The sequence below is a fragment of the Macrobrachium rosenbergii genome, chromosome 48, assembly GCF_040412425.1.
Source record: "Macrobrachium rosenbergii isolate ZJJX-2024 chromosome 48, ASM4041242v1, whole genome shotgun sequence".
Lineage (NCBI taxonomy): Eukaryota > Metazoa > Arthropoda > Malacostraca > Decapoda > Palaemonidae > Macrobrachium > Macrobrachium rosenbergii.
In genome coordinates, this window is record NC_089788.1 from 6444197 (window position 1) to 6456452 (window position 12256).

General features: G+C 34.6%; 1 protein-coding gene across 1 annotated transcript in view; it reads left to right on the plus strand.

The window, feature by feature from the left end:
• LOC136831668 (exostosin-1-like) overlaps positions 1-4503 on the plus strand; it is a 54599-nt gene extending 50096 nt beyond the window's left edge. Inside the window, exon 8 of the mRNA XM_067092297.1 lies at positions 35-4503. Within this exon, the coding sequence (XP_066948398.1) occupies positions 35-215 (181 nt within the window). The 3' untranslated portion in view covers positions 216-4503. The remainder of the gene's footprint in view (positions 1-34) is intronic.
• Positions 4504-12256: the final 7753 nt, after the last annotated feature.

Here is a 12256-nt window from a genome sequence, read left to right on the forward strand (position 1 = left end):
TTTTTCTACACTACTAAAAAGATTATTATTTCAGGTGGATTTGGACTGAACCTAGTCACTTCCATCAGCGAAGTGTTTGCCTAAATACTTTTACTTCTGTGATGGGCCATATGCCACTACGCCATTCTAACTTACGTCTGGACCCTGTTCTTTTTAAGGACAAAGTCTCTATGCAGAGAAAGAAATATAGACAAATAGAAAAAATAGGGAGCTAACGAAAGCTTATCTTTAGGATTGTATAAATTTTTATGTAATGATTTTTAGGCTGCAGTGTAATGAAGGACTTATCTTAGTGAATGCAAGTCCATACATTTTACTAAAATTACTCATATTTTAATTTGTTTCCATAATCTTGAAAAAACTGTGCCATTAGAATTTTGTATTTTATAATACATTATATCTTGACTTGCATTATCCAAGATATGCATCTAGAATTTTTTTTAATTAAACATATTGGTATCTGGGTAAAGTGGGACTTCTTTTTTACACAAACATTTTGCTACTTTGTGAATATGTAAAGAAAAATTGTTAATTTTTTTAATGTAAATAATGTAACTTTTTATCTTTTGCCACTGTAACCCAGAAAATCTTTTGCTCTTTAGAAGAGCCATACTATATAGTGGTGATGCAAAATCAGTCATCTTTTTGGGGTGCAGTAAAGCAGGGTTGTTATGTGATATTTTATGGTGAAGTCAACCATATGTAGCATATCCTGGTTTTATTTTTATATCTTTATAGGACAGTTGCATTATAAACGAAACACTGGCAGGGGCAAAGCATTTTCACAAGAAGCAGTTGCCAGTGAATTATGATGTGCAGCTGGAGAAAGTTTGCTCATTAAAAAGCCTTAGAATTATACATGAAAAGCAAAATTCTGAATTTACATAAATGCTTGTCAGGGTATAATTTAGAAGAAACAATGGGTGGGATTAGTTTAACATATTGTATTATTTAATTTGATGTTTATAAAAAACACAAAGTTTGTTCATAGCATGATTTTCCGTCACCAAGGACACTCTGGTCTACTGCATCAAATCAAGTTGATATTTTTGTATACTACTGCTGTAAGTGCATTCAATGTTTGAATGCAGTTTTCCCAAGGAACAAGACTTGGCAAGTGTTAGGATATATAGAAACATATCATGAATGTGATGTAACTCTTCATGGTTGACTCTGATCATGCTGCCCAGGCAATGGAGACAAGGTTGATCACCCTAAATCAATAAGAATTCTTGAAGATTTTTATCATATTTTCTTATGGTTGGGAGTAATAGGACAGAGTAAATTTTTATGTTAAATAGTTTTCGTGTGTATGCATACACATGTGCAAAATGTTAAACTGTGTACAGGTTCAGCATGTCTCTACTTTATGTTAACTGCCATAAAACAGTTGTGATCTTTGGACAGTGAGAAAGCAAATGCAGCCACATTGAAGTAAAACTGAAATGACATCTATTGAGCAATAACTTTTTCTCTTCCTTATAACAGTATTGTTTTTGTGTATAAGGATTAGTTCTCTTTTGTTTACATCACGTTATTTGTGACTGGAAAGTGCTATGATTCCTGGCTGGAATATAGTGGGAAAATGGTATTACAAATACTAAAGTTATAGAGATGTGTGGTGTCCAGCAGCTACAGCTGGTAAGTAGACTGAGATCTCTAAGATTGAGGTGGTTTGAGAAACAGGATGAGCAGCAGTTAGTCACCAGTAGTAGTAGTAGATATGGAGGTAGTAAGACAAATACCAGTAGGCAGGACCAGAAAATTTGTGGAAGGACAATGGAAATTTAAGGCAGAAAGTGTAAAAGACAGTGGCAGTGGAGAGAATCTTTTTCATGTCTAGCCCCCAAATAGATAAACTTTACACGAATAGTAAGTCAGTAATACTTTAGTCTACATCATCTTATTGTTAAAAAAAATAGGTAATATTAATTCATTAGCCAAGTTATTCATCCTTCACCTATGTCATATATTATTTGCTTACATGGACGTTTTATAACATTTAAATTATAACAATATTATTACTTACTTTGGAAAAAGTTTTTGTTCCTGTCTAGTTCAAAAATCCCACACTGCACAGTATATCTCTAGTACATTAAATTATAAATATACAGGAAGTTTACCTCTATTCATTCAAATACAAACATTTGAAAAATTTCATGTAATTTGTCTTATAATGTAGTTCATGAGCATTATTATATAAATAATAATCCACATTATATGCTACAGTGAAATCCAACTACAGTACTGTATTTGGATTCCTGGAGACTAAACCAATTCTGAAACATCAAATTAATGCATGACGAAAAGCTTTCCCTTTCAATTTCTTCAATTTCAGTTCCTTCTATGTTGTGTTGGTTAACTGTAAACCATGTATTTTGTGTAGGTTAACTGTAAACAATACCTGTCATTAACATCAATTCCATCAATACTCACTATACAGTATTACATTAATAACACCATGTTTTCTTATTAAGACAAGCAACAATGTACTTCGGTTATCAAATATGTCATCTCCTCAAGTTAGCTGGGAAGGATTATGAATAGTAGAAAGGCTCTCCAACTGCATAGAAGAAAATGTTTGGGGTCATTGCTGGTGTAGGGGAGTTCCAGATGAGTGGTAGCTTTTAGTAGCAGCTCTAGTTACTAAACACATTATAGTTGCCTTTTTGATATTCAGTGCATTTTTTCTGGCAGTCTGAGAACATCCTGGGAAATTGTCCAGCTTGGCCGTTGCATAGTAAAAATAAGTTTCAGCAAATCGAAGGACTGTCTCAAATACCTCTAATGCAGTCTTACAAGTGACACTGCTGCTCTGGGTTGTCGTCACGTTGTCTGAGACTTGAGTGCCTCTGGCTTGATGGAACTAAAGATGTGCTACTTATTTATCAACTCTTCAGTCACTGATGTTCCCACTCTCCAAAAGTCCTGCTGCACTGGTTGGGAGTAAACAGTCACGTTTTCTGAACAATCAGGTACTGAATACTGTAATGTGATTCTAATGAATATGACTCCAGCTTCCAGGAATCGTATAACTAAGCACAAAAATATTAAACTCCTTAGAAGATGATTTCCTTTTAAAATATGGGAATTGATTGTCATTTCAGTTTTAATTTCCGATTCTGTCATACAGGTCAGTTGGTTATGAAAAGTATTTTAACCAGACCTCTATGGTGAAAATCATAGTTCCGATCAGTGCTCTGTAGTATAATTCAAGCCTTAGAATTTCTTTGCTACTGTCCTGGCATAACTTTTAGTACAGCCCATGTGTTTTTGAGGCATATGTATATGCACACAAATTATTTACAATTTAAAACTTGGGTTTTGGTCAACTTTCTCAGTAATGTTACCCATGATCATTTTTTTTGAAGTTGGACTTTTGCCAACATGATATAGTCAAAGTTCTTTCTTAACATACTCAGTACACATGCCTAATTGTATAACCAGAGAGATCCCATTGTTTTAATTCAAACTAACAGAAGCTATATGAAAGTCTGAAGAAATACAAGATACATCTGAAAATAAAGTAAAACTAAAAATAAATGAAAATTTTGTAAAAACACATGCCTTATCAAAGGAACCTACAATTAAATCAAAGGTTTGTATTTTGGGGAAACAGGAAAAATATAATTACAAATGCTTATAAGTAAATAAATAATAGTAGTAATGTGAAAAACAATTGTCAGATTTAATAAAGACAAGTGGCTATTAGAAAAAACAAAAAGTTAATATACTGTTATACAGGAATTACAGTACTTATAAGACTTTGGCTATTTTTAATTAACTTATAGGCAGCTACCCAGTTGGTTAATACTGTACTACATTAACAATAGCAATGTTTGGAGTCACTGACTGGAAGCTTAGCAAAGATCTCCCACTTTCTTGAAGATCTTTGCTTGGCTAGTAGTTCGTCTCGTTCTAAATTTTCTAGCCGATCCGCAATCTCACGTATGGGAGAAAATTTAGCCTTCATACACAAGCATGATCCAAAAAATATTTGACTTGAATGATAGGTCAATACAGATGCAACATGAAATGCTTATCCATTTGGAACTCAAAGAACAATAGTTGAAAATTTTTTTTGCCAGAGGGGAGGAGTGTCAGAAAGTACATCAAGTATGTCATGTAAATATTACAGTTGAAGATTGTTTGACAGTAAATATTCTAGTTAAATTAGCGATCATCACCTTATGAAAAGACACAAAAGCACTCAGAATGTGCTCCAACAGTATTCATGTTATACCAGTGTGTATTATTTATCATTATTAAAAAATGCATGTGTGACACAATGCTTAGAGTAAAAACATTTTATACTTTCATAAAACTGCTTTAAGTACCAAACATTTGTGCAGCAGAAATTCAGGTAATCAGATATATCACTGTTTGATATAAAAAGTTCCACAACTTGAATACGTACCATGTAAGCAATTCTTGTTTGTTTTCCAAGTGTCTACAGCAACCCTCAAGTGTATGTTCAGTTTTTTTCCATCCCAGTAAAAAATACGAATACTGTTTTGCCTAGTTATAACTAAGGACTGACAGACATAAATGACACTATAATTTTCAATTGCTTCTGGACCAGATGTATTGAATAGCCTACAGATTTTTAAAATAATGGTAAAAGCAAGCTATAATGTATATATCATATACTGCAGCTTGATAACAAATAACATAATAATAATCTATAAATAACATACGTGGGTTACGTCAGTTTGGTTACTGGCAGGAGTGGAGCCTGCTTAAATTGTTCTACTATATTATTTTACAGTAAATTATAAAAACAAGTGCACTACCATAATTATACCATTATAAGAACTATTTTGGGTAAAAAAAAATCCCAACAGAAAATAAAAGGTCAGTTGCATTACATAGCTTAAGCTTTGAACAGCAATATCGTACCAGAAACCTGCTTCACAGTAAGAGGGCTAATGAGGCAAACTTTAAGAAATGAAAACAAGATTTCCACTTAAATTACACTAAAATATATAAGTAAAACTGTGTGGGTACTAACTAAATATCTGAAGTCTAAGCATTACATTATTTTTTATTGCATGAATATTGTATAAATTACATGAAAAAACCACTATAAATACATAACTACAACATAATAGGTAGGAAAATTTCTGCTACAAATAAAAATAAACTCTCTTTACTTACCAAGCATCCTATAAGCCACTTACATCACATAGTTCACTTAAATACTTCTGACATCCAAATTTTTAACTTGAAAAGACCTGTGAATATATAAATATTTGTCCCTTGTGGTAGACAATCAACAAAAATCCTCCCAAATACACTGAGCTGATGTACCAATATTTCACTAACATCCTCTCCAAAGCTAAGAACTTTCTCCTAAATGAGTCTTGGTCATGTGCACTCATGGAACACACCATAAGGCTACATGCTTCAGGAGAGAGAGCTTCTGCAGAACAGACTGTTCATAATTGAGAGGGAGGAAAAAAAGGAGCAAAAAAGTAAGCACAAGCAATAAGTACAAGCATAATAAATAACATGTGAGTAACTGAATTGTTGGAAGCTAAAACAAACATTAACATATACCAAAGCAATATAGTGTGCCTCAGCATGCTCTCAAGGTACAAAGGCTTTAGCACCAACTAAGGATTTGGAAACAGTATATCAAGCCACTGCCTACTTGAAAGAATGGTACGACAACATTCCATTACTGTAAAACCAATTGAAGCATGTTTTGTCCAACTACGCCAATATGTAGAAAAGTAGACAATTTCAAATGCTATCAATGTGACTTCAAAAGTAATTAAAAATATTTCATGTAGCTGTACAAACACTCAATACTGATATCACATTTGACCAAAGGAAAAGGGGCAAATGGAACATTTATTGGGTATTTTCAATCTATTCAAAGTTTTTATACAATTACAATTTTGGTAAGAACAACCCTCTGTTCCAACTCTGTAAGAGTTAGAATTAATTTTAACTCAATGGCCTGGTTAAATTACTTTTTATAAATAGCTTGCCAGTCAATCAGCAGAGTTCTAGCACACATTTTGCCTTCACTGTTTCTAAAATACTTATATGCAGTATTTCTACTGATTTTTTTTAAAGTAAAGAGTTAACTTACACTGAACTTTCAGGAAAGTTGGGCAAAAGTATGTTACTTATATAATTTTCAGCAGCAGAAGCTTCTGTTGGGAAATAACTGGTTATTATTAGATTCACTAAGCGTATATCATTTCCTGGAACTCTCTGTCAGACAATACGTTTACCAAGAGATTTCAGACATCAATGGCATGGAGTGCTGATGTGATATAAGAAAGATTACAATTCTACTTCTTTGTGTAAAATGACTCCCAACCTATCATAAGTTAGTTCCTATTACTTAAAAGAAAAAATGAATGAAATTGATATGCCTAGACAAAGAAACTTTACACTGGACAGATTTTGGTTAATTTTTTAAGACTACATATTATATAGAATGCTGTAATGTCCTTGCAATGCCTCTTTCACAAATGAAGAAGTACCTCATCTAAAGGAACTACATTATGAATACAGTAGTTAATTTTCCCTGTGTTTTTTTTTTATACTGTACAATAATTGTAAGGTTATCTTTAAATACTCTCTTTTTTTCATTTCACACAACTCTTACAAGTCTGAATTAATATTTTTAGTAGATTACAATGGGTAACAAAATTATTTTACACACCACATATTTTATGAACTGATAATTCCTATGTTTGATGCTCTCTAATTCAACTGTTCTCTGAATAAATAATCACCAAGTCTCCTGTAAAGGGAAGTCACAAAGAGCATAATATATTAGGGTTTTCATAGAGAAAATAACCCTCACAATGAACTACATGGAGTCAAGTAGAGCTGTTCATTGTGTGGCAACCTCAAGACTGTACTCAAATAAGTATTTTCCAGCTCATGTCTTTTACAATTTATCCTATCGAATGTGAGTATGGTATTTTGCAAATACACAAACATTATCTGCCATATATTCCATAATCTCACTGTTGCCTCAATGTGAATGTTGAGTTTCCTTTATAACACTAAGTCACATTTATGTACTACAATACAGTATCAGGAAATGTTTCAAGTACTTCATATGAAACACACAAAGTATGGTAAATACAAATACTCATGATCTATATGAGTTGTAGTTGGTGCTTTCATGTACCCAAGCCAGTTTCAATATTGTATGTTGTAAGTGCACACTTATGAGGTATTCAATTGCATAAGTGTGAAAGGGATGGTCTTGAATGTTGTATCAAATGCATTTTATTTTTGTATTGATTAAAGGTAAAAGAGACTACTTCCTCCTCCTAATAAAGCTGCTAAAGTATTCATGCCATTCCTTGATGTCTGTCTGTCTGTCTGCTTCCGGAGTAATTGTAGTTCTTAATGTGCCCCTTGTTTTGTAATTGTATGTTCCTGTATGCCTGAAATTGTACTCAAGGTAATTAATTGGGAGATGAGATTGAATCTTTGAGTCACTAAGGATGTACTCATACTCAATACAATGAAATTTTGTAAAATGAATATGAAACAAAACTATTGAAAGATTTGCGACCCTTTCATTGTAAACTTCCACGCCATATTGTGGATTATATAAAGCTGCAATTGTAGAATGCTACATCCTGCCTTTTTAATGCAGTCCTTCCAAATAGTATTTTTCATTATGTCAATGCGTAGTAATTTTTCTTTTTTAGTGGGGTTTGGGGATAAAAAGCTACAACATAATTGTGATGAGGAAATAGAACTGGGAAGTAGCTTTGAATATCATTAAATGGAGTCTCATTCTACGATTGTTTAAATTTAATTTTGACTTTCATGAAAACCTGCCTTTCTTTTGAGTGCCAAAAGCTCACAATTATGGATTTGTGTCCTGCAATATATATAACTACTTTAATACTTTTTTTTTTTTTTTTTTTTTTTTTATAAAATTTTCTTAGAGCCTTATTGCACAGTGAAAGGGTTACTAAAGAAGAGTCGAAATGTTGAGTTAAAAACTGTCCTTGTATATTAAGCTTAACTGATATTTCATTCAATTGTCAGGTAGACATGGTAAATGTGAAATCCTGGAAAATAACAACATTGTAGCATGCAGCTGAGTGAAAGAAGGTGATGAGTGAAATGTGCATGCTTCTTCACTTTATTGTGGCCTCTATAACATGAAAAGTTGTAAATATCATTTGAGAAAAGTTGCAGAATTTTTTCAAAATCAAATGTAAAAATAACAATGAAAAAACTTACGTTTTATTTACCCTAATATCTTGCAATAAATATTATTTTGAAAAATATGTGAATTGGAAAATTAAGAGATAAATATAGAAAGTATGAAATTTTCTATAAAATCGATTATTTGGACTCTTACTACTGTTAAAGTTAGCTTACATCTTTGTGCTGTTAGGTGTGATTTGCAGCCAGACAAAAGAATAACACTTAGCCGACCCAGACAGACTGTCTGTAATCACATGTTCCCCACCAGGTGGTGTTGGAATGTTCATATTCAAGTCAGAATTCTTCCTGACCACCCACTAGGATGTGGGAAGGATGGGCGAGTTTCCAATGTAACAGTAGGTAAATATCCAAATAATTAGTATTATTATAAAAATGTTCAATATTTAACCTAATGTTAAAGTTAGCCAACTCCCACATTTAATGAGTATGGTGGGTTAGTTCAGCCAAAGAAACATATGCTCAACCAAATGAACTAAAGCTTTTAAATAAGGATAAAAACTCCTAAAGATTCTCAGCTGCTGTGCGATCCTTCCTGGTAAGTAGTGCAGCTAGGCAGTGGATCAACAGCAGGTGCAAGGCCTTCATAGCGAGACTTAAGAAAATCCATACAGGCAACAAGGTCTCTATCCCAAGGAGTACTCGTGACTCTTGTGCCATAGTTGAAAGCTCATAACTGACAGTCTAAAGACAAAGCCACCTTCAGATATGAAGGTATGCTCCTATACACCAATGTGTACCTTCATGCTCCCCAAACACTGGGATTCCCTGACAACCAACAATAGGAGAGAAAGGAAGACTACTCTCATATTTGGCCCAGGAGAAAATTGTCCACACCGAGACAACAGACCTAAGGGAAAAATTTTGACATACAATGGGTCCCCACCGGTTCCGGATTCGCAACTTCACCTATTCGTGGATTTTTCTGTGGAACGTATATACACATTATTTGCAGAATATTCACCTAGTCGTGGTATTTTTCATAAAGAAATATTCACTAATTACTGTGTTTTTATATTTTTGTGAGGAAATGCATTTTTTTATGATAAAACTATTAAAATACTCGGGTACAGTATGAGCATTTTTTGAGGGATTTTTTGGTGTCTGAACTCAAAATAGGCAGTTATAAGCATTTTTAGAGGGGTCGAGTATTCGTGGATTTTAGCTATTCACGGGGGTTGTGGTACGCATGCCCCGCGAATACTGGGGGTCAACTGTATTGCAAATAATGCAAGTTAAAACTGAGTTACACCTTCAATGAGCTGCTTTGCCAACTTTTCTACTGAAAGGTTTTAAGGAAATTAAAAGATGTGCTAACAGCACATACGTCATGACGTTATACTTTCAAAAATGGTAAAAGATCATAATTCAACTCTTTGTACACTGACTTACGTAGGTACATATAAAAAAGGCCACGGCATCTCTTGACACAGGGAGTGTTTGGCCTCTTAAGACCAAAATGTAAATTTTTACCTCCTCCTCTTAAAGGTTTAAGTCTGTCTAGGTTAATTTTCAGTGCTGTAACTGGACATAGCGGAGATCCCACTTCATTGCCTACTAAAGAAGTTAAACTAAGCATTGATAGGAAGATTTCTAAGCTCTGAGCTCAAAAGATCGGAACTGAAGACAACATGCTTGAACAAAGTTAAGTATATCTTAGTTTAACCAGACCACTGAGCTGATTAACAGCTCTCCTAGGGCTGGCCCGAAGGATTAGATTTATTTTTGTTGCTAAGAACCAACTGGTTACCAAGCAACAGGACCTACAGCTTATTGTGGAATCCGAACCACATTATGACAAGAAATGAATTTCTATCATCAGAAATAAATTCCTCTAATTCTTCCCTGGCCGGTCAGAGAGTCGAACACTGGGCCAACAGCGTGCTAGCTGGGAGCTCTACCCACCCCTCCAATGAAGAACAGCTTGAACAGGAAGTTGTTTTGTTTATCTGAGATACAAGTACTGAATACCCCTCGGGACATGCATTAAGACCTGCTATTGTCGATACAACCTAACAGTGGAAGGCCACCAAGGAGATATCAACTTTATCATTGGGTTCTTCGACACTCGCAACTTGATTACTTTACTTAAAACTGCAAACAGGACAAGCATGAAGATCCAGATTCGACCAATCTTGAAGAAAAGCACTGACTGCCCATGCCTGAGGATCCTAACATGGAGGGTAGTAAGGAGTTTTGTGTTTAGGCAGTTGCAAATAGATCGATGTTTTTGTGGCTACCCTGAAGATTCCGCAACTTCTGTCAGACTTCTGCCCATTCCTACTGAGCTGTTCTGCAATACCATTGTTTCTCCCAAGGCCTTGGGAACAAGAAAAATGGAATTGTAATACCCTGGTGACTTTCTAAAACTGGCTCAATCACTGTCTTACATAAGTGTATAATCTGCAAAACCGAGAACTTCTCTTTCATGAGGTATGCAGAGAAGAATATCGGGGATGCCGACAGGGGTGGAAGTCTAATAAACAATACAAAATATCCCTCCCAGGGAACATTCACCACCCAAGATTCTTCTTTGAAGCTTTGCCAAACACTACAAAAATTCTGTAGGTGACCTCCTAGTAGACTTTGATGACTCAAAACATCAGTTATGGTTGCTTTGTGATTCTTTCCCATAGAAAAGGAGCCTTATCTCAAAAGGGTTTACTGGGTGTGGATGAACTCGAGTACGATTTGGGTTGATATTCTATATGTAACTTTTGATACAAGATCGGCTGCAGGCATAGGGCATTTAAAGGAAGCCTTTTAAGACTGTACCAGGAATTCCCTGCTCTCCTAATTTGAAACAGCATCATCAATGGCCTTAAATACTTAGAGATTAAGTTGATGATGAGTAGAGTCCAAATCAGCCTGAACTACTTTATATGATAATTATGAACAAAACTTCACATTTCTTTAAAAGTGAATTGGTAACAACGTAATATGCCTCCCTCGAATCACTGGAAATAGCTCCATCAAGGTATGGTAAATACTCTAATGCCTCATCAAGAACACTGAAAACAGACTGAAATGAAGCAAAGACTGCAAAAGAGTAAATTTCCAAGAAGATTAAATAATTACTAACAGTTTGCTGTACCTCACAAAGATGGTACTTGCAAATGATCAGTAACTGGTAAATGTAACATTGTCTGTTTTGTTGCTGGCTGATAGCACTAAAATATTAAGAGCTGAAATAAGAATTAAGATGAAGAAAATAGAAAACTGATTAGTAACAACTGCAGGAATAGGAAACCTGTTGCAAAGTAAACACACTAGGAGAACAGTAAGCAGCTGATGACAGCACTGCATGCTCACAAAATTGAGGAAGGTGACTGAAACATACCCAAGGGCATATGTAAGGCATATATATGAGTGATGAGACAATCAGGATTCCATGCAAATTAATGTCAGTGAGAGAATACATGTTCCTCCAGCCACAAACAAAAACTTTTTTCATGGTTTTACAAAAAGATAAAATTTTCAAATACAATACTTCTGGAGATTTACTCACCTTAATATATGAGTCAACTGGCACAAGGACTCTCCTACATTGTCAAGGAATCACTCTCTCTATTGGTCCATCAATGTCAACATCCTTCTCTTCATCTGGTAGTTTTTCCACATTACTTCCTCCACTATTTTTATCCAGTAGCAATTTCTACCCCTTTCTCTTTCTTATATACTGTACCCTTTCATATCTTTCCTATATTTCCAAACCCACTTACGCAAAACATTTTCTTTCTTCCCTCTGCTGTGTGGAGATACCAATTTCATTCTTATCGCATCTTCCGCTAATGCCACCTGGCTTCTGGCCTTCACCCTCTTCTAGAGACAAAACTCTCTTTCCCCTTTTCTAGCCATTCTCTACTAATCCTTAAAGGCTAACTTCTTTCCTTTAGCTGTCCAACGCCCCCCCCCCCCCCGTTTGTATACCTTTTGCCACCTTTTGCATGCTGTCGTCTACCAATATCTACCCCTATGATTCTATATTTGCTGAAACTATTCTTCAAACTCTTATTCTACTTCATTTTCCAGCTAC